The sequence below is a fragment of the Crocuta crocuta genome, unplaced genomic scaffold (genome assembly GCF_008692635.1).
Source record: "Crocuta crocuta isolate KB4526 unplaced genomic scaffold, BGI_CrCroc_1.0 scaffold549, whole genome shotgun sequence".
In the NCBI taxonomy this organism is placed as follows: Eukaryota; Metazoa; Chordata; class Mammalia; order Carnivora; family Hyaenidae; genus Crocuta; species Crocuta crocuta.
In genome coordinates, this window is record NW_027529169.1 from 589396 (window position 1) to 610463 (window position 21068).

Consider the following 21068-nt stretch of genomic DNA (forward strand, 5'->3'; position numbering starts at 1 on the left):
AAAGCCTGGTGGGAGGGACTGGGAGGAACTGGTGGAGAGCCTGGAGTCCCGTCTGCCTTCACATCACGGATGTGGAAGGGAGAGATGGTAGGGGAGGCAGTGGACCCCAGGGAGCCGAGCTGCACACTGGGAGTAGGCACTACCCTAGGTCGGGCACCCCTCCACTGTCCCCAAATCCCAGGGAACACTTAGCTACCAGTCAAGGTTCTGGTGGTCTTGGGGGAAGAGGGAAGAGGTTAGAGGGGTGACCCACCAAGTCATAAGAAGGAGGTGCTTAAGTGCTTTTTGAAAAATTCAGGTTAATAATTCTCCATCCTCTCTAGCTCCCCTCTCCATGTCTTCTAGGAGCCCAGTGACAGGGCCCAGGGAGGAGGAAGAACAGTACCCTTTCTTCCTCTATTACCTACCACAGGAATCCCCAAAATATGTTTCCCCACCAAATACACACGCTGACATCAACTACGCAGGTGACTTTTAAAAACACAAAACTGACATTCAGAGGAAAGGGGTCATTGGCTGAGCTGGGGTGGCCTAGAACAGCAACACTGAGGAAGCAGCAGGAGAGATTAGTAGGAATAAACTGGGGATGGGGCAGCTGAGGGGGTGGGGAGTTGATTCGGTCACTAACGAGGTGGGGGCTGGAAGAGACAGATTCGGCACCCTATTCTATCCCCAGAGCTCTCCCAGAACCTTAAATCCCCTTTCCTGTCACCTCCCTCCTCCAAACAATGTAAAAGTTGGGTGGGGTTTTTTTGTTTGTTTGATTTTGTTTTTAGTGGGTGGAGGGAGCTCCAATGTGGCTTTTTTTTTCTCTCTACTTCCTTTAAAGGGCTTAGTTTTGTGTTGTTGTTTTTTTTATCCATAAAAAATGCAGTAGTTTTGAGGGAGCGCACCCTTAGAAGTGGTTAATTAGAACCTTGTATAAACACTTTTCCCCAGCCCTTTCTTCGAGGGCAGCATCCCCATCTTATCCTCTCTCCCGGACATTAGAAACATCTTTTAAACAGAAGTCCTTGAATAATCCGATATAAAAATGCATGCCTCTGACAGGCACGGTGGGGGCTTTGGAGGGGCAGGAGGAGCTTTCCTTACGTAGTGATGAACTCTCCAGGCTGGGGAAGGGTCCCAGTGGTGGGGAGAGGGCTGTTCCTGGAACCTTGATCTCCATAGGGGGTGAGGGAGAGAGATGTCTGGCTGGCTCCTCACTGTGGAGGTGGCACAGGGGTGACTGTGCCTGGGCTCGGGGCCGTGGGGTCTGGAGGCAGGGGGGTGCCTGGGTCTGTGGAGAAAAGGAAGATGAATCAGCTAGGGTGAGCAGGAGAGGGATCCAGACCCAGGCCACCACAGACAAACAGAACCGGGCATGGCATGCAATGGGTGGGTAGGTGACTGAGGTACCCACAATGTACAACTTCCTTTCCCAACACCCTCTCCCACCTCATACTGGGAAAACTGAAACACCCCAAATCTTCCTGCCCCTAAGGAACTCTCTAAATGGGCCATTTGAACGTGATGGGAACAAGCAAACGGGATGCCAATCATCATGCAAACAGGTAGCTGTTTTTCAAGTTTACAACTGAGATGCTGTGCCTTAGGACTCCTCCGTGACCCACCAGTGAAAGGCCCCAACGTCATCCCAGAGGTGGCAGCTGCCAGGGTGGGGAATGGTGGAGGACAGCCAGAGAGGCCCTTTCCCCTGTATTCTAATTTACCAGAGCGTTCAAAAAGGATTGTGGAGTTCTCGTGCCTAAGCCCTTCCCCCTACCTGCCCCCCCATCCCTCCATGTAACCCCTCTCCCTCACCCTTCTCCCCTCCAGGACCCTTCTCACCTGGCAGTGGGCTGGCACTGGGCAGGAGGTTGCCCTGAACAGCTGCCACAATGGCAGGGCTCTGGGCTGCGGCGGATCCGAGCCCCGGCCCGAGAGGCAAGGAAGATGGCATGGTGGTGGTCGCCGGCAGGTTAGGATGTAGAGGGTTCGCCATGGACACAGGCAGGTTAGGTGGGGGGAGAGTGCCCGGGGCAAACGGGAGATGGTGGTGATGCCCATGCAGGTTAGGAGGAGGGGGCAGGTTAATACTGATGGAGTCAGCTAGACTACCAAATGGGATGATGGATGGAGCGGGAGGAGGAGGAGGAGGCGGCATGCCAAAAGGCAAACCCAAAGGAGCATTACCCGCCACGCCTGGGTGCCCGCTGCCTGGCACTGCCCCTGGCATCATTGAGGGAGGAGTTTGTTGGTTGGGAAACGGTGAGGGGCCTGGAAACACAGAGGAGAGATCAAGAAGGTTAGAGGCATAGAATCTCCCTTACCAACTCACTGTCCCAGCGAGGATAACCCAGCCACTCCTCAGCACCACTTGTCCTGCTACGAGAATAAGTGATAAATCCCTGGAACAAAATCTCAGAACTCTGGGTCCAGGGCAGGATTCCTGTTGGCTCAAGTATATAACAGAGGTGAGGGAGCCCATCTGTGGGAATCTCCCGCCCGGTCACAGATCCCTTTGGAAGGGGAATTGAAGCCCTCTAGTCAGCAAGGGTTCCAGAACCCAGCACTTACCATGGGGTCCAGGGGGGGGTACCCCTGGCGGAACCGCCCCAGGCTGGGGGGCTCCGGCTGGCTGCTGCTGCGGCGGCCCTGCCGTTGACCCTGCCGGCCCAATCTGTTCAGAGGGGCCCATGCTTCCGGGAGGGGCCCCACTGCCAGCAGGAGCAGGGGCCACAGAGGCCGGAGCCATGGCCAAGCTGTGAACTGCGGGTGGCCCAGCAGTGCCCGTGGGTGGGATAGGCTGGGAGCCTGGGGGCAGGGCCGGTGGTGGCTGCTGCTGCTGTTGGTGCATTTGTTGGAAGTGCTGCTGCCGGGCCCTCATCTCTGCATACTTCAGCTGCTCCATGTGGAAGGCTTGTCTGTCCGCCAGGAGCTGCTGCCTCTGATACTCCAGCTGCCAGTGCCAATTGAGTACTGTTACCCAGGTTCACAAGATCACAAAAGCAAACACCTTGCCCCCTGCTTTGTCTTCTGACAAATCCAGCCTCTCATTCCGGCAGTTCCCCACATCAAATGTCAGTCTTGAGCTTGGGCTTGCCCTACCCTCCTGTCTTCCCCGCCAGAATTCCCACGACCGTGTCTTCTGGCTGTCCATATGACTTCTCAGTGCATGGGGACCCTTACTCATTTCAGCTCCGAAGCTTTGAATCTGACATTAGATTCATTTCGAAAACACTTCCAGTTTTTTTTTTTGTCAACTTGTATTTTCTTCCCTCAAAATTGGCTAAACACTCACCATTTTTAGGAATTCATCCCAGATCAACTCATTAGCCTCTGAGCTTTGCCTTTATTTTGTTATCTCTCAGGACTTATATAATACTTGATTTGAAATCTTTTAACCTGAATTTGTCAGATACTTTAAACATTCACTGTTTTTGATGCCTCTGTATTGAATATTGGATATATCCAATTACATTGCAGGTTTTCTGAGGTTAGGATCCCTAACTATTTTCTGTTTCTTTTTATATGGTCTCAAAACAAAACAGTTTTGGGTGCCTGACTAGCACAGTTGGTTAAGTGTCTGACTCTTGATCTCAGCTCAGGTCATGACCTCACGGTTTGTGACTCTGAACCCCACATCAGGCTCTGTAGATTGTCTCTCCTTCTCTCTGCCCTTCCCCTGCCTGTGCTCTCTCTCTCTCTCTCAAAATAAATAAAATTTTTTAAAAATGGTTCAATACATTGTCCATCCCACCCCCCTTCCAAGTTCACCTCCTGGATCTGAAGCCCCCTCCCTCTCAGCATCCCTTAAACCTGTTCACTCACTCAACAGATATTTACGGAGTCTACAATGGGTAAAACAATGGTCAAGGACCTGGAAATGAGACAATAAAAAAAAGACTAGATGGTTCAGCGTCCGACTCTTGATTTTGGCTCAGATCATGAGCCCTGCAATGGGCTGCGAGCTGGGCATGGAGCCTGCTTAAGATTCTCTCTCCCTCTCCCTCTGTCCCTTCCCTGCTTGTATGTGCACATACTCTCTCTCTGTTTCTTACTCCCAATAAATAAATAACTAAATTATAACAACAACAAAAAAAACCCAAGGCGCCTGGATGGCTCAGTTGGCTGAGTGTCCGACTCTTGATTTCAGCTCAGGTCGTGATCCCAGCATCCAGGGATCAAGCTCTGAGTCAGGTTCTATGCTTAAGCCTGCTCTAGACACACTCTCTCTCTCTCTCTCTCCTTCCATTTGTCCCTCTTCCTTGCTCATGCTCTTTCTCTAAAATAAAAAAATGTTAACACCCCCCCCCCAACTAAAACAGCTAGAATTTCTGCCCCACGATGCTAACATTCTGTGGGACCTCAGGCTCTAGGCTTCACCTGTGGGCCACTTGTCCTTAACTGCCTGGGATTAGCTCCTCCTGCTTGTCTGCTGTGAAGCCCTGTCACTCTTAGGCTTTCTGCACTGCTGCTCTCCCCCATCCAAAACCAAGGTATAGCTCGGAAGCAAGGTGTGGCCCCAGGCTCCACTGGCCCGCAGGGGATGCTACTCACTGCCTCTCGCTCCCGGTCCATTATCGTCTCCAACTCTTCAAAGTGCCGGAGTTTGATCTCCAACTTTTTCATCTGGGTCTCCACCAGCAGGGCCACCAGCGATTTGATCTTCCTCTCCTCCACTGCGGCCAGGTGCTAGGGAAGGCGGGGAGGGCGGCACGTGAGCAGGAGGGCCCCGCTGGAGACAGGCCAGGGAGAGAGTGGGAGGGCGGAGGCTGGCAGGTTTTAAGAAAGAACTTGGTGTGGTCACAACCCACAGAGTAGCAAAGCCTTCATATTCTTAAAAGAACATGAAAGGAAGAAAAAAAGAGAGAGTAGCAAAGGATAAGACAAAAATCAAATAATTAGTAAAAACAGGCCTAATGTTAAAAAGCTTCAAAAAGCTTAGAAAAGAGATGATCAACTCTCCCTCTCAAGATCAAAATGGGAAGGAAACAGGCCAACAATTATGGAAGGGAGGAGCACAGAAGGATTTCCTCCGGATGAAGGGAGATCAGAGAAGGGGGCAGCTCCGTCTCTGGGGGTCTTCTGGGTCTCTGGCCCTCACCTTGGCCTTCACAGCGGCGGCAGCCAGGGCAGCGGCGGCGGCGGTGGAGAGATTGCCCTCACCGATGTCCCGCTCCACTTTTGTCTTCCTCTCCCCCTCTGACTCCACCACTTCCTTCAGCACCTCCTCCTGCCCTTCCTTTGGCTCTTTCTCCTTGTCGGGGTCAACTGGGCCAGGAAAAAGGTGGGGTCAGTCCTACAGCTTCCCTTCTCTCTCCTGGATCCCCAGCCACCATGCTGGGAAGCTCACCTATTGGGTCCCCATCGCTCTTCTCTGACTCCTTCTCACTGTCACCTTGTTTCCCTTTCTCTTCATCCTTCTTGGGAACCTCGTTGGTCTTCTCCTTTGCTTCTTCCTCGACAGCCCCAACTCCTTCTCGGGGTTCCTGACGTCGCCGTGAAAGAAAAGTAGATAGTATCAGGGCAGCTGCTACTCACACAAAGGGCCCAGACTGGGAAATGAATTTTCACTTTGCACTTTGGAGGCGTCTGGACTCCAGGTGACAGCCTCACCTAACCCCAGCACCCCCTTCCCCACCATGCATCCCGGCACCTCCACACTCCCAACCCAGCTCATCACCACTATACCTTGGGCTCCTTCTTCTCCTCTGTGGCCTGGCCCTCAGCCCGCGTCTCGTCAGTCCCGCTCTCCTCTAGGCCCGTGGAAGAGGAAACAGGAAATGTCTGATACAGAGTCTGTCTCTGAGACACTTTTCCAAAAGCCCCCTCTCCTACCCAAAATCTTAGTGAGAGGACTGGCAGGGAGCCATAGTCCCTGAAAGAGTCATGGGGAAAATAAAAACCCTGCCAGTTGTCCCCATTTGACAACTTGAGGCAGGGACAGCACAAGAACACAAGGTGGCTCTGGCTCTTCATGACAGGGGAGAAATGTGGGAACTTTCCAAGCCTCACCGATCCGCTCAGGCTCATCAGAGGTGGTTCCAGCGATACCACTGCTTTCCAGACCAAAGGCTGGGTCCGCCTTGCCTGTCACTTTGGCGGCCTCCTCCACTTTCCGAACATGGGCCTCTACCAAGGCTGTGGGTACTTCTTCCTTCATTTTGGAGAACTCTTCTGCAAGACCCAGAGAGGACAAGGCTGGGGGCAGGGGCAGGCAGGCAGTTCTAGCTGGCCCTGTGAAAGCGGCCTCACAAACCCATCTCTTCATCTAGACCAGCGTGGAGCTAGACAGGTGCCTGAGCTGACGCCAGCAGCAGACAACACCAGCAGGGCAGCCAAACTGGAGGGGCTTTCAAGGTCTGCGTAACCAGCCCTTCAAACCAAAGAGGCCAGGACCCCTCCACATTACCTAGGGCCGACTTCGCAGCAGCAGAGGCGACTCGAGGATCGACGACAGAGGCCAGGAAGGCAACAGTGCTCATAACAGGGTTGCCTGACTGACTGAAGGGGATAGGCTGGTAGGCCAGGGGGCCCAGGGAGGCCTCTGAGTCCTCCAGGTACGGGTCTTCAATGGGAAGACGAAGAAAATGCAAGATGCACTCATCCTGCGTGCGGCTTCCCACGTGTTCTGACACTTTGTTCCAGTCATCTTTGTACATTTCCAGTGCCTGGTGGTAGTGGTGGAGACACAACTTCCTTACTTAGCCACTTTCCTTGAAGGTCAACTCCCCCCATCCTACTAAGGGTAGCGGGCTTCAAAGATCTCTGTGTTGTGGTGTTTGTGGATTCTGCTGGGTCCCAGGGGAATCTCCAAGTAGCACTAAGAAAGGATATGGAGTTAATGAAATGGCCCAAGTGCCTGGCCTGGAGCTGTTCCCTGGGGCAGTGCGGCAGGAAGCGGGGAGGAGACACACTGGGGACAAACCACGCTCTCTGTGCTCACAGGTGCGGCTGGCACCCTGGCCACTTGTTTCCATAGACCTCTCCTTTCCTTGCCCCAATTACCTCCAGGAGTAGCAGGGTCTCCTGTTCCGTCCACTCTCGAGTGGCACTGGCCGCAGCTTTACTCTGCAGGAGAAACAAGCGGGTCAGAGAGAGGAGCCCATGACTTCCGAAGAGTGAACGTGTTCTACCCCCGATGTCCGCCCACACGTCCATACCTTAGAGGGCACGTTCTTCTTTGTGTACATGTCTGTGCGCAGCCCGAAATTCTGCATGTCTGTTGGCTTCTCTTTGCCTTTGTCAGGGAAGTTGAGCATTTGCTGGGAAGCAGAGGTCTGCTATTTTGTGGAGGGAAAAAAAGAGGTGAGTACAAGTGACCGCAGGAGCTAGGGGACAGACAGAAAGAGAAAACAGACAGAAGGAGCCTCCTTCCCAAAGCCAGGGACACCCCTGGGTGGGACTTCCTCCCTCACTGCTGTAGCTCCTCTGCTCTCATGTCTCTTCTTCCCCGGGCAGGGGCCCCCCAATAAAGGGGCAAATAAGAAGCCCAGCGGGGTCTACACCCCACCTACCAGCTCTGGCTTGCCCTTAGCCGTCTCTGGCACCAGGTCATCCAACTCTTTGCCCTTTCGCCCAGCCTTGGTATCAGCATCAACCTGGCGGCCCTGGGAGACAGAGCTTGGCGTCATGGAGGCTGGGCAGGAAATGACCAGGCCAAGGCCCTGGAGGCCTCAAGACCAAATGCTGGGTGGCCCGCAAGCTCTGGGGGCACTCATGCCACTGTTGCGTGTCCCCTTAATGATTAATTAGATCTGTAGTTGGCATGATACCCATTTGTATTCACAAATATCTTTACAGGTTCCCTTAGGAGTTGGACAATTAGGTTCTAATCCTAGATTTGGGACTCTGTGACCCTGGGCAAGCCACATAATCTGTCTTCTCTTAGTTTCTGTAATGTATGAAATGGAAGTGGAAAAAAATGGAAGTGATAATAATTATGAGGCAAAAATGGAAAAAAAATGTTGGAAACACAACAAAGTTAAAAAATTTCATGCAACTTCATTTTCAGCCATCTTTCTCTATCTCTTCCATGCCCTACGCTGGCCTGTCTGCTCCTCGAGGACAAGGAGCATCTCTTTTCCCTCAGCAAGTCCTCACAGTCTTAGGTACAGAGGCTGAGAGAGAGGGTGCTAAACACACGGGGCTGATTCCTGTGGCCCTTTGCATCCCATGGAAAAGGAAGAAGCCTCAAAACACTCCTGAACCATTACCCTAAAAAACCAGAAAAAGAAAAGTCTGAAGAAGCCCAGTTTTTCCCCAACCCCGCCCTGCCCCCACAGCCCCTCACCCTACCTGCGGTGTCTTGGGCTGCAGAGGCACTAGCCCTGAAGGTGTGTCTGCCAAGACATGGAAGTGAGAAGTGGGTGGAGGCCCCATCGGGGTTGGTCGACTCTCAGCATCCACCTGGTAGTTAATAAGACCCCACTGCTCAAGGAAGGCATGGACCCTGGGAGGAGAGAGGCGGAGACAGGGTCACATGGGACAGCCAGGAAGGGGTAGAAGTGGGGCATAAAGCTTCCTCTCCTCAGCCCCCTTCTCTGCTTTCTGCTCCCTGGGAGATCCCAACTCCTTCCACACCCTAAATGCCAGTGACCCCCAGGTCTACCTACATGTCCAGTGGGGACCTCTCTCTATATCCACCCACCTACTAGACTTCTCTTCCTGGATAGCCAGTAAAATCAAACCAGGATCCGGCAACCACAGATGTGCCCCTTCTCCTTTTTTCCACATGCCAGAGAATGTCACTGCCATTCCCCAGTCACACATTCCCTGAATATGAACTCCGCCTTTCTTTAGACGTGTTTTTTCTTTCTGCTTGTTCCCCTACCCTCCTTGCTGGCAGCTCTCCTTTTGCCAAGAGACATCTGTGGGCAGACAGCCTTAGGTGCCCCCTGCCCCTCAGCTGCAGACCCACCTCATGATGGCACAGACATCACCCGCCAGGTTCCTGCGGCAGGCAGTGGAGGTGAGATACTCCTGGGGGTTCAGCCGGTAAGTGTCAATCATGAAATTTCGATAAGCCAGGTAGCTGAGGAGAGACAGAAAGATGAACAAGAGGAAGAAAAAAATAAGTCTGTTGAGGACTGAAGGGTAGGAAAAGTGATAAAAGGGCTGATGAGCCCTCCTGTGCAACAAAGGGAAAAGAGCGGATCATTCGCCTCAGCAAACACAGTGTTTACTAGACGCGAGGGCTTCAAACACTTCTACATCTTCCTTGATGGGGGTTTTTAGCTAAATGAATTACCTCCTTGGCTGCAGTTGGGGAGTTTTATGCAGCCTTTGAACAAGCAATAAAAACAGAAGAAAGGTACCTTTATTTTCAAAGGCAGGTATTAAGGGGAAGCTATCCATGCCTCTAACCAGTCAACATGGCATGATATAAAGAATGTATTTTTTTAATGTTTTATTTATTTCTGAGAGAGAGAGACAGCATGAGCAGGGGAGGGTCAGAGAGAGAGGGAGATACAGAACTCGAAACAGGCTCCAGGCCCTGAGCTGGCTGTCAGCACAGAGCCCAACGCAGGGCTCGAACCTATGAACCACGAGATCATGACCTGAGCCAAAGTCGGATGCTCAACTGACTGAGCCACCCAGGCGCCCCTTTTTTTTTGTTTTTTAATTAAGCTCTACACTCAGCGTGGAGCTTGAACTCACAATCTGGAGATCAAGAGTAACGGACTCTATCTGGCTGTCAATAGGGCCTGTGACTCTCGATCTCAGGGTCATGAGCTCAAACCCCACATTGGGTGTAGAGCTCACAAAAAAAAAAAAAAAAATGTTTTGAAGGTAGAAAGAGCTAAGTTCAAATCCCAGTTCTACCTGGCCTTGGGCAAGTTAAAATTTTTGAACTTTAGTCTCCTAATCTGTAAAGTGGAGTATCTGCTGAACAATAGCAAGATCTATAGAGATCTAGTACAGTGCCAGGCACATTTCAGGAGCTCAGTAAATGGTAGCTATTATGTGGTGCAGCATAAAGTTTGAGAACATGAGCCAGTCTATAGGATTCAGATCCTGGTTTTTCTACTTATTGGCTGTGTGATCTTAATCAAGTGACTTAATCTCTCTGTACCTCAGTTTCCTAATCAGTTAACTGGAGAGAATAATATGTCCTACCTCTAAAGCTGATGTGAAGATGAGTCAATGCATATAAGACATGTAGGATAGTGTCTGGGAAATAGTAAACTTTCAATAGATAGAAACAATTATCACTATTTACTATCTTATATCAAGAGAGCAAAGTGTAGAACAGTTCTAGATCCAACCCTGCCTATAGACCATGTTGAACTCATGTTACCAGGTCACCACCTCCTTCTTTCCCCGGGAAGAAGAAGAAAGAACCACACCAGGATACAGGGAAAGAAATATGGTGGGAAGGCAAGATGGCCCCAAAGAGGGGAAGCTACAGAGCAGCTGAGAAGCAAGCTTGTTCAGTTCTCAGGGGGAATCAAAGCTTTCTCACCCTTCTCATCACGATATTTATCCTGGAGCAGCTCTAACCATAGAAGTTTGTCAAGACTCATCCAAAGCCAAACAAGTTTAGCCTGAGGAAACACCTTGAAGAAGATAGAGACTTCCAAGCCGCAAGCCTGCACTTTACAGAACACTTCTCTCCAGAGAGCCCTCTCCATCCTTTAATTCAAAGACTTGGATCTTCACAGTTCTTCCTCTTGTTTTTCTATTAAAACTGACTTTCTGGGCCCAGCCTGGTAATAGTCGCTTACATTTTAGTCAAAGCTATTATTTATGCTAGGGGTATTTGCGTTTTACACATGTTAGTAACTATGGATTGGAAGGCTCTGTATTCTTTTGAAAGAAATGGAGGCATCAAAGCAGGTGCCTGTTTTGTACAGAGGACCATGCCTAATACTGCCCCTAGGCAAATCCCAGAGAGCATGCTACTGAGGCCACAGTGTTGGGCTGGGGCTACCTGCGGGCAGAAATCGTGTCTTTGTTAAGAGTAGCACAGTGCCTGGCTCGTGGAAGGAGGTCAAGAAATATTTGCTGGATGGTGCTGGATCAGGAAGGGTGATCAGGGACAGGAGGGAGAAAGAGAATCATGAGCTGAAATGTACTTACATTTCTGGAGTCTTGGACTTGTTTTTGCCGTTAAAGAACTCAGGGAGAGCCCTCCGCTCGATGGCATGAACACTGAAAGAGAAGACAGAATAGATTCAGAAGGTGCTGGTGAAGACGAGAGCCCCAAAGAGAGGTAAAAACCTAGAAGGGAGGGAGGGAGAACAGAGCAGTTCTCCCTTCCTCGAGGAGAACTTCCCACAGGGCTTTAAGACTCAAAGAGTCCAGGAGCTCCCCTAAAACTGAAATATACCCCAGTCTATCTGGCCGATGAGGAAATAACTTATTTGGAGATAGGAAAAGGAGGCAAGGAAATAAGGAGGCATGAGAAGGCGGAACAAGAATACCTATTATAGTCAAACCAGGCAGCATAGCTGGGAATAATGATGTGGTGGGTCTGTTCAGTCACATTGTCCTCATGCAGGTCTGGGTTCTTCGTCTGCTCTCCCTTGTTCCCCGTACTGTTTTCATCCTCATCCTACAAATATGGAGGCTGCTAGGCACGCAGCGTTCCCATTTTGCCCCTGGCGACCTTCTGTTTCTCCCACACCCCAGGAACGTGGACACGAAGGATGGGTATGGGAGTGAATAGTTATAGGCTGGGAACTTGGAAAGGGTCAGAGTTTCAAGTTTCGAACAAAAGCTAGAACAGTCTAAGGTGGGAAAACTCAGGGCAATGGAAAGTTCTGGATAAAAGGAACTTTGTAAGGACAAATCAGAGAGCTGGAGAGGGCCTCTCTAAACTGGCTGCACCTTGCCCGTGGTCTCCATGCTTTCATCCTCCTGTTCATCTGAAAGAGAGAGGCAGCAAAACATAAGGTGGGAGCCTCCTGTGGGGCAGGAGAATCCTACCTCCTGAAAAGCCGCAGCAGGCTAGGGGAACATGACAGCTGAGCCCCCCTCTCCTTCTTACCCAAGTCAGTCATGGTGCCGCCTTTCACTGGGGCTGACTCGGAATCCTTCTTAGTGTTGACTGCCAGGAGAGAGAGGCATTTTATCAGACAGGTTCTGCCCAAATCAAGCCCTTACCTCTCCAAACATTAACAAGTCTGGAGGTCTCACTTTCTTCCAAACCTTTCTCCATCTGATCCCAAAAGGCAGTAACTCCCTCTGGGCACAGTCATTGTAGGGCTTGAAATTCACCCGCCACCTTCCCTCCTTCCCCCACCCAAAATTCACTTAACTGTTTTCCTATAAAGAAGCATCTTTTACTCTATGGACATGCATAAATCATTTCAGTCTTTGACAGTCTCCTTATCTCCATCTATGTGTCTGTAAGTTCTTAATGGACTGAGACAGAGTCTGACCAAATCACTCTGTAGAGGAGTGGTCAAATCTTCAACATTTTTTAAAGCAGAGGACTTCCCTTAACTGAGTCCATACACAATAGCTCAAGAGAAAACAGGAATACAGAAGAGAGATGCTGTGATTGATGAGAGGGTGGAAACCAGAACTCCTCTCTCTCAGTGCCCCCCACCCACCGCACTCCTGAAATATACTCCTGGATATTATTTGACTTGTCTTGGGAATACAGATCATATTCCACATTTACATATTTGGAATTTACATATTCCAAGTTTATAGCTCTGCAGAACAATGATCTCCAAGGTGGGGCTCTCACATAGGATGCAAAAATGGTCCACTGGAATACAGGCAAAGAATAGTAGAATTTCTCTTTATACTTGTTTTTTAATTTTATCTTTTACATTTTCCCATTTTTAGATAATGTTTACATGTATTTTATAGTGTTTCTGAAGTAATGCAGTAACAGCAGATATATACAATTTGAGCTGGAACACTTTACTGATGGGGGTACCTGATCAAAAACAGTTTGGAGACAACTACTGTCAGGTGCAAAGCACAGTCCACAACTCAGAGATGGATATGAAGTCAGAGGATTGTCCGTGGTGATGAAAATAATTTTAATAACCAGCCAAACTGAAGGGAGAGATCCTTAAGACTTGGAGCTGGGCCTGGGAAATCAGCCCTCTCCGAAGGTACATCCCAGGGGTCTGACGTGGCCCGTACCTGTTTTAGGCAACGTCACCTCCTCCACATTGGGGACTGGTGAAGGCTCATCCATGTCCTTGGTCAGGTCTTCTTGCTCCTCCTCTCTGTGGCCACGCTTTGACTTGGTGTAAGGTGTAGAGGGACTGGGAAGAAAAGGGAGTGAAAGAGAATCCAGTCATCTTTGGACAAGTAGTCCCTGGAAGTAGAGGTTCAAGGGGAGCAAAGCAAGAGAGAATCCCAAAGGTGGAACTGAGCATACCCAGAAACCCATCACTACAGAGCTGGGAAGTACAAAGGCTTTGCACTTGAAGATTTAGCTCTCTTTGAGTCTACTAGTGGCTGCAACTAGAACTAACAACTGGGCAGCTAAAGAAGACTTCGTCGTCCCTCTCAGGACGCCAACAGGAATATGGCCTACCCAGGTCAGGGCCAGGTGGTTATGGGAAGGAATCTGTCCTTCCTTCCTTCAACATGGTGTGGAGAGAATGGTGAAGGTGGGGGCAGGGTAGGGGCTGGCATACCCTTTCTTAGCATTTTTCTTCTTAGCTTCTGGGGTTGGTGAAGGAGAGGGAGAGCGCTTCCTCTTCTTATAGTTCCCCCCTTTCTTGTCTCGTCGATCTGAATCCGGGCTGTTCACCTGCAGGTTGGAGAATTGGAGCAAATGTCAGCCAACAATCCCCAGTGAAGACTTATTCCAAGACTCATGCTAAGGGATCAAAGAAGAAAGAAGAGGCATTTTTACCTCATCTGTCAGTGTCTTGGCTGAAATCTTCTTTCGGCGGGAGACGGGGCTTTTGTCATCATTTACCTCGTAGTCTTCCTCATTCATCCATTCGTTGAAAGTGTCTGTGTCCAGAATCCACTTTGCATGAACCTAAAGTACAAAGGCAGACTGTGCTGGAGAGAAGCCTGAAAGCCACACCTCTGTCTGAGGGCCCTGAACAGAAAAGCCTAAGGGCACAGAAGCCTCTGCTTCATCTCCAAACGGTGGTCTGGTCCTGGTATAAACCATTTTTTTTTTAAGATTTTATTTTTAAGTAATCTCTACACCCAATGTGGGGCTTGAACTTACAATCCCGAGATCAAGAGTCACACACTCAACCGACTGAGTCAGGCACTCCTTGGCATACTTTTTGGGGTCAGGGGACAAGAAATGCTGACCTTCCTAGGTTTCTCAGGAGTGGGAGCATCTTCCACAGACGCTTCAATTTCACTGGCTGGAATCCAAGTGTCGTAACTGCCATGGGAAATTGATGAAGTCGGATCAATGGGATGGAGTTGTGAAAAAGTAAAGTGCAAATCTTTTACCTTTCTCATTTGCAAAAGAAAGTATTGGGTCGTTGGGTTATTTTTTGGTAGGATTACTTTTCCAATTAATAATGGGATTCTTTTCATTATAAAATAATAAAAACAATTTCAAAAATAAAAAAAGAAAGAAAAGAGCCACTTCAATACAATTGTTCAGTATATCTTTTTCCCAGTAAGTTTTTCTGTAGTTTTGTTTTTATGTAATTGCAATGTTACTAGATGTTATTTTACACTCCCACTTTTTTGCATTTAATATTTACCTACAAATTACTCATGTTATTTCTAGCAGTTCAACGGCTGCATAATAGTCCACTGAGTAGATACACAAATTGCTGAAATATTTTCCCACTGTTTGACATTTAGATTGTTTCTAACATTTACTTATCAAAAATTATACTGGAATAGCCATTTCACACATAAAGCCCCAATCTTTTTAGCCTAAGCCTCATTTAAGAAGTCCAAACCTCTCCCAAGACAGAAAATTCTCATAATAGATAGGAGGAGAACAAATTAACAGACCTAAAAATAACCCCAAAAGAGAGCCTGCTTGCTTTGCTAGATGTTCTGGGGCTTCTCAGTCTGGTTCTCATACTTAAACCTGTCCCAAGACCCTGTCCTCACCTGTCAGGATAGTAGCCCCAGTGCAGAAGAACCTGCTTATCCCGCTTCATGACTGGTCGTACCCATTCCTCTGGAGGCAGAAACAGAACACAGGACAAGGAGAGATGTAAGCTAAAGGGGTATACAGAAAATAACGGTACACAACTTGTGTTGCAGCCAGGGACTCGGAAATAGGTATATAAGGCAGTAGAAGGGCTCAGGGTTGAAAGGAGAGAGGAGGAGCCAAGGCACTATGCGGGGGCTGAGCAGTCTCCCCACTGCTAGTCTAAGCCATCCACTGCAGTGGCCAAGAAAACCCAGGTCTCACCTTCTTCCAGGTTCCCTGGGACAGGATACACAACATGGGAGGCATTGCTCTTATCCTCAGTGACTGTTCCCTGAATGGCACAAGGAAAAGTAGGTAAATGCAGTACCCTCTGAATTACTCATGGGTGTAAATAAACCAAAATAAGATTTAACCACAGACCTGCCTTCCTAATCATATTCTGCTCAGAATGGTATTAAAGTTGGCTTGCCTTCTTTAAGCACACACCAGCTGAGAGGCAGAGGGAAATGGCTGGGATTGTGCTAATAATGAAGAAAAGCAAAGAACTAAAAGTTGCTACAGACAATCCTCTGAATAGATAACTGACACATGGGAAATATAAAGTGGACTATACGTCCCTAGCAATGATATCTGCTTGTTATTAGAGAATTCCAGAGTAAAGGTTTCATTTCTCTAAAATCAGGCAATGTCTGGCCTTCCGCACCCCCAGGCCAATGCAGTCTCTAGGAACAGTGATCCAAACCTGTCAAGACCGGGAGGTAGGAAAAGCAAACAGAGAAAAAGCAGCTCAAGGCTTTAACCCTAGTCTTTTTCCAAGTATGCAGAGGCACCTCTGCAGTAGAAAGCAGGTCACCTGAGGGCTGCTTACTGTATTGAAAAGATCAGGAAGACAGTCATGGACTTTCCAAACCCTCGCCTGACCCACACACTCACCTGGTGTCTCTTGATAATGTCCTTTAATTTCCCTAGCAGTTTGGGTTCAATTTCTGGGCACAGAAAAATGTTAGGTCGAGACAGGCAGTTATTCTGCGGGGAGAAGAAATAGATGGGATGGGATCATGGGAAAGGCGTGATTTGGATTTTCACTGAGGGAAAGGAGATGGACAAGGGAGGTTCTTGACTATTACCTGCACCAAGGATTTCTCAATGGTCATGAACATTTCCACGTTGCGGTCCATGCGTGATGGATTCTGGAAATCGTAACGTCGCCTTGAGAAGAGGCAATAGTTTAGTGAGTGTTATAGACCGGGTCTGAGGATGAGGTTACGGTATGTGACTTCTCAGCATGGGAAACAGGAAGCAGTTTTGCTCACAACAGTTGCCAAAATGGCCTGGGATCTGGGGTTCACCAAGCTCGACTTCATGAATCACTGTACTTAGTCCAAAAGGACAAAGAAAAGCTTGAGATGCCAACCTAAGAATCCCCTTTCCTCTACAATACACACACTGATGTGCACACACGTGTACTTACTTGCTCTTAGAGACTATTTTGGCTCTGATTATCAGCCATTTTTCTGACCTAGCAAGTCACATGTACTGACATAGCAAAGTAAGAGACTCGCAAGAATGTCTACCTATGCTCTCCCACCCCAGAAAGACCCCAGGAAATCATAAAGGGGGAGTCCCTCTAAATGTAAGAAGCATAGAGAAGAAGTCATCTCACCATCCCTGGTCACTCTTGAATTTGTAGGCAGCTGCAAGTATGTGGCACAGGGAGCCTCCTGCTTTGAAATCTAGGAAACATTTGATCTATAAAATTGAGATAGGAAAGAAGTATGTGAGGTTACATCCTAGATTCTCTTCTTAACAATCCTTTCACAGAATCCCACGCAAAACTAATCTCTCTCTCAAAGCTGGACTTCTTTAACCCCTGTGCCACTGTATCTTGTGGCCTAGAAGAAGGGGGAGAAAGAAACCAGTATTCACAAACCCCCACCTTGTGCCACGTACTTACTGGTTACCTCATCACTCATTACAGAAACCCTACAAGGTAGAGATATTAATCCCCTCTAGAGATGAAGGAAGAGATACTCAAAAGGTTTAAACGTCTTGCCCAAGATCACAGAGCACCAAGTGGCAGAGCCAGGATTTGAACACAAGCCTGTGCAAATCCAAATCTCATCCAAATCCCTTTTAACCATGCATGAGAGTTTCATGTATGAGCTCAGACACTCTGAGATAACCTATTACACAAAGGTGGGTTGTTTTTTTTTTAAGATTTTATTTTTAGGGGTGCCTGCATGGCTTGGTCAGTGAAGTATCTGACTCTTGATCTTTCAGGTCTTGATCTCAGGGTCATGAGTTCAAGCCCTGTGTTGGGCTCCACACTAGGCATGGAGCCTACTTAAATAAATAAATAAATAAATAAATAATACATACATACATAAAAATAAAGATTTTTATTAAACTCTACACCCAATGTGGGGCTTAAACTTACAACCCCCACATGCTCCATTGACTGAGCTAGCCAGGTGTGCCTTGTTGCATGAAGTATCACTAAGACAAAGGGAGTGGTAAACTGGGGACTAGGGCAAGCCAGTAATGCCCTGACCAGGCACAGGGATGATAGGAAATTACTCAAATCTCAAAAGTATGACATTTACAAAAACCCCACAATTCCCTCTCCAGTTTGGAGGATTCCCCCTTGCATTTGCACTCACCGGCAGTTTAGTGAGTGGTGCATTGCTGACATGTTTGCCAAAAACTTCTTCCTGAAACTGTAGTAGCTGTACAACCAGGCTAGACAAGGACTTGTTGGTGGGTGGTTCAGCTTGTATATACTAAGGAAACAGAGGGAAAGGTTAAAAAAAAAAAAAAAGTAGACCCCAGATAAATTGTCCATTATCTCCCTTATTTCTTCCCAGGGAGCTCTAGAAGCATCTGGGGTAGAAAAAATACGATCTTCTTCCCCCACATGTCTAGTTTCTATAAAGAAAATGGGAGAAGGGAAGCCCTCTAAGCCCCTCACTGTAAGTTGACATTCTGCTGCCCCCAGCCAAGCCTGCCAGCATTGGGGGCCGGGGAGACTTCCTATTCCTTCTCAGCTACACCCTGAAATTAGAGTTGAAGGACCCTGATTTTTTGTCAACACTGAGGGTGGTAAAATTCTGAAGGTTCCTTAAGTTCAGACAATGGAAGCAACACCTTTGAGGCTCTAAGCAAGACAACAGTGTATTTCTTGGGGTAACTTTGTGGAAGGCCAAGACTCCCCCTATAACATAGTCTTAACAAGGAAGTGAGGCAAGGCAAACAGACTGAGAGTGAGTTTGTGCATTCTGCTTCTGCTAGGAACTGGGCACAAATGTCCTTGTAGGCTCTCCTAGATGGCAAGGACCAGCTACTAAGATCCAGCCCGGTGAGAAAGAGCAAGAAAACATCTATCCTTTTGGAGGAAACTGTATCCGAGACAAACAACCCTGGGCCTTCTTACACATTTCCATATTATGCTACCCAGTATCCTAACCTTCTGTCCTAATTTAAATCTGAGCCAAGAGGCTAACTTTCTCTTTACCTTTTGACCCCTGTTTCCTCAACCCTAATCACAGAGAAAAGTGCTCCTCTCAGTGGGAGATGTAAAGAGAGCTTTGAAGGAAAAGGTAACTGACAAAGAGCTAGGAACTTGAGAGCTGAATTTGAAAGCTCACAGGCTGTCAATACCCCAGGGCCAGAAACTAAGCCCCTAGACTGATCCCCCTTCCAAAAAGGTCAAAGGTAGAGGCTGGGGAGCCAGAGCCTCACGCTGGGGTACAGGCAAAAGCCACAGACCCGGCAGCTGTTTGTCAGGATTCTGACATTCAAGAGAGACCTCCAAGGTAGGGCCATAACCAGGATTAGAGGGGTGTTCTCCTAAACCACCCATCGCACTTCTGACAGCCTGCAAAGCTGGGCAGGAAGAACTGGGGAGCTAAAGGAAAGCCAGAAACAGAACCTCTCACTGGGAATAGTGAAAAGGAAGAGGCCGACTATCCCCACAGAAAAATCCTATGTATATATAGATGTTCCTTTCAACCAGGCCTAAAGACAAAAGACAACACCAGGAAGAGGTTTGACAGAAAAGTCAGGTAAGGCTTTTTGAACCCTTTGTTCACTACCTTGTTATCTCCAGTTCCGAGCTGGGGGGCTAGCCTCTGAACCCCAAACCAAAGGCAGTGCAAGGCCAGGTGGCCCGGTGACTTCATTGTGAAGCTAAGGAGTGGTTTTAAGAGGTCGCTGCTCAGGAACTGCTATACCCTGCCTCCCAAGGGGTTTCTTTGCCCCTTGGATGAAGGTGGGGGACAAGCGGTAGAGACNGGCTTCTTAGGGCTGATGAGCAGCGAAGGGCCTGCTCTGTGGCTGTTTACCGTCCTGCTTTCATCATCTCTCTGAACATACACAAAGCACTAGGGAGGCCTCAGCCTGCCGGTACCTGGCTCCGTGGGGAGCTCTGGCGGGCACTGTGGCGGGCACGCTGGGGCGTGTGTGTGTGGGGGGGGACATCAGACACCCAGTCCTCNCGGCGGCGGCGGGAGCTCTGGGGAGGCAGCTGCTTCCTGGAGGGGGCGCCCATTCCCCTGAGATCGTTGTGTACCAGACACGAAGCCTTTCTTCCCTCTTTGCCTCAGCGCAGGGAGTGGGGTACCTCTCTCTTCCTACCCCAAGGGGACTCCCCCAGCTCATAGCACATTCCCAACCCCTCATGGAGCCCTTAATTCCAAGGAACCCCAGACCCCTTTCCCCAAGAAGTTCTTCTCTTTCATCCATCCCCAGGCGCTCCCCTTTTCAACTCTTCCTGAATCTCCCTCAGGACCCCGTCTCACTCCTTAACCAGAGGAGTCCTCTAGCCGTCACCCTGGGTCCCAGTCCATTCCCTCCAACTGCTTCCTTCGCAGTCCTTGCCATCGCCTTCTAAATAGCTTGCGCTCTTTAAGACCCCTTTTCCTTCCCTGAGTCACCCGGTTCCACACGACTGTTCCTTTGAGTGGCGTAGAAGCGAGGTAAGGGGCGGAGGGCGGGGGTCCCAGGGTATGTGTGTATTTGGTCGGAGTCGACTTCCTAGTGTCACACTCCCTCCCTGGTCGCAGTGCGGACCCCTTCTGTAAGCGCGCGGCAAAACATAGTTTTGGAAGTCACGGTGGCCGAGTGGTTAAGGCGTTGGACTCGAAATCCAATGGGGTTTCCCCGCACAGGTTCGAATCCTGTTCGTGACGGCCGCTTTTTTCCCCCTCCTTCAGCATATGTAAAAGGAACTCCCCTCGCACGAGGCTTTTCTGCACTTGCACAGAAAGTGTCAGAAATAGCTGAGAGGTCTCACCCCTGGATTGGGAAGTTTGGAGGTGATCACGGAAAGCTTAATTATGCGCAACTGTATCGGGTGCTAGGATACTGGACACTTTTCGGGATTCTGTAACTTCAGGTTGGTTAGAGCTTTGACACACGTTTCATTCTTGGGAAAGGGGATAGCAAAGGAGTTGGCTGAAGAAGGGTTAGGTTTTTGGAAATCTGAACGCCTGCTGTGCTATATAATAGTTAAAATTAGAATTTCCAGAAAGAGAGGACATCTCTGGATTTCATGACCAGAAGTCTGATTATAATTGAGACCCAGGAAAAGTCATACTCTCATTTGGATTTGAGGAGACACATCTCAGAAATCACTGGGCTAGGAGGGAGTATAGCCTGTTGAAACATAACAGCTTATGTTATGAAACATAACGGCTGGAGCTGGAGTGTGGGGAGATAACACTTTTTACTGAATGCTCATTGTATGCCAAGTACTGTTCTAAATTTTCTGTGTATTAACCAAGGATTCCTTCTCTGACTTCTAACCCTCCTGTACTCACCTTACCCGGTTCTTCCTATCCCCCAATTTCTGATCATGGGAAATAGCTGGGATACTTGTTGAGGATGTTCTTTTTGTATTTCATTTCCTGCACACCAGCATCTTCTCCAAGATGGAGCTCCTCAAGTGCAGGGAGTCCAATAGTAGTTCATAGAGCTTTCTGCACACTTAACACTTGGCAGTTTCCTGCTTTCATACCTTTTT

The 21068-nt window shown here is 48.8% G+C and overlaps 1 protein-coding gene and 1 non-coding gene across 2 annotated transcripts; one reads left to right on the forward strand and one right to left on the reverse strand.

Annotated features, from left to right (window-relative positions):
- Window positions 1-455: 455 nt before the first annotated feature.
- SMARCC2 (SWI/SNF related BAF chromatin remodeling complex subunit C2) lies at window positions 456-19595 on the reverse strand. The gene is made up of 30 exons (XM_077757420.1): window positions 19455-19595; window positions 17710-17829; window positions 16713-16798; window positions 16177-16258; window positions 15983-16075; window positions 15311-15380; window positions 15004-15073; window positions 14236-14311; window positions 13817-13948; window positions 13596-13711; window positions 13093-13217; window positions 11978-12037; window positions 11818-11855; window positions 11412-11542; window positions 11068-11139; window positions 8906-9019; window positions 8284-8437; window positions 7503-7595; window positions 7149-7268; window positions 6994-7056; window positions 6398-6656; window positions 6001-6162; window positions 5677-5741; window positions 5339-5474; window positions 5090-5256; window positions 4543-4677; window positions 2560-2941; window positions 2176-2259; window positions 1831-1896; window positions 456-1279 (listed from the first exon to the last, which is right to left on the reverse strand). The coding sequence occupies exons 1-30, from the start codon at window positions 19593-19595 to the stop codon at window positions 1203-1205; spliced, it is 3489 nt and encodes a 1162-aa protein (XP_077613546.1). The 3' UTR covers window positions 456-1202.
- A 558-nt stretch (window positions 19596-20153) lies between these two features.
- On the forward strand, window positions 20154-20235 carry TRNAS-CGA (transfer RNA serine (anticodon CGA)). The gene has a single exon. It is a non-coding gene; the product is annotated as a tRNA-Ser (tRNA).
- Window positions 20236-21068: the final 833 nt, after the last annotated feature.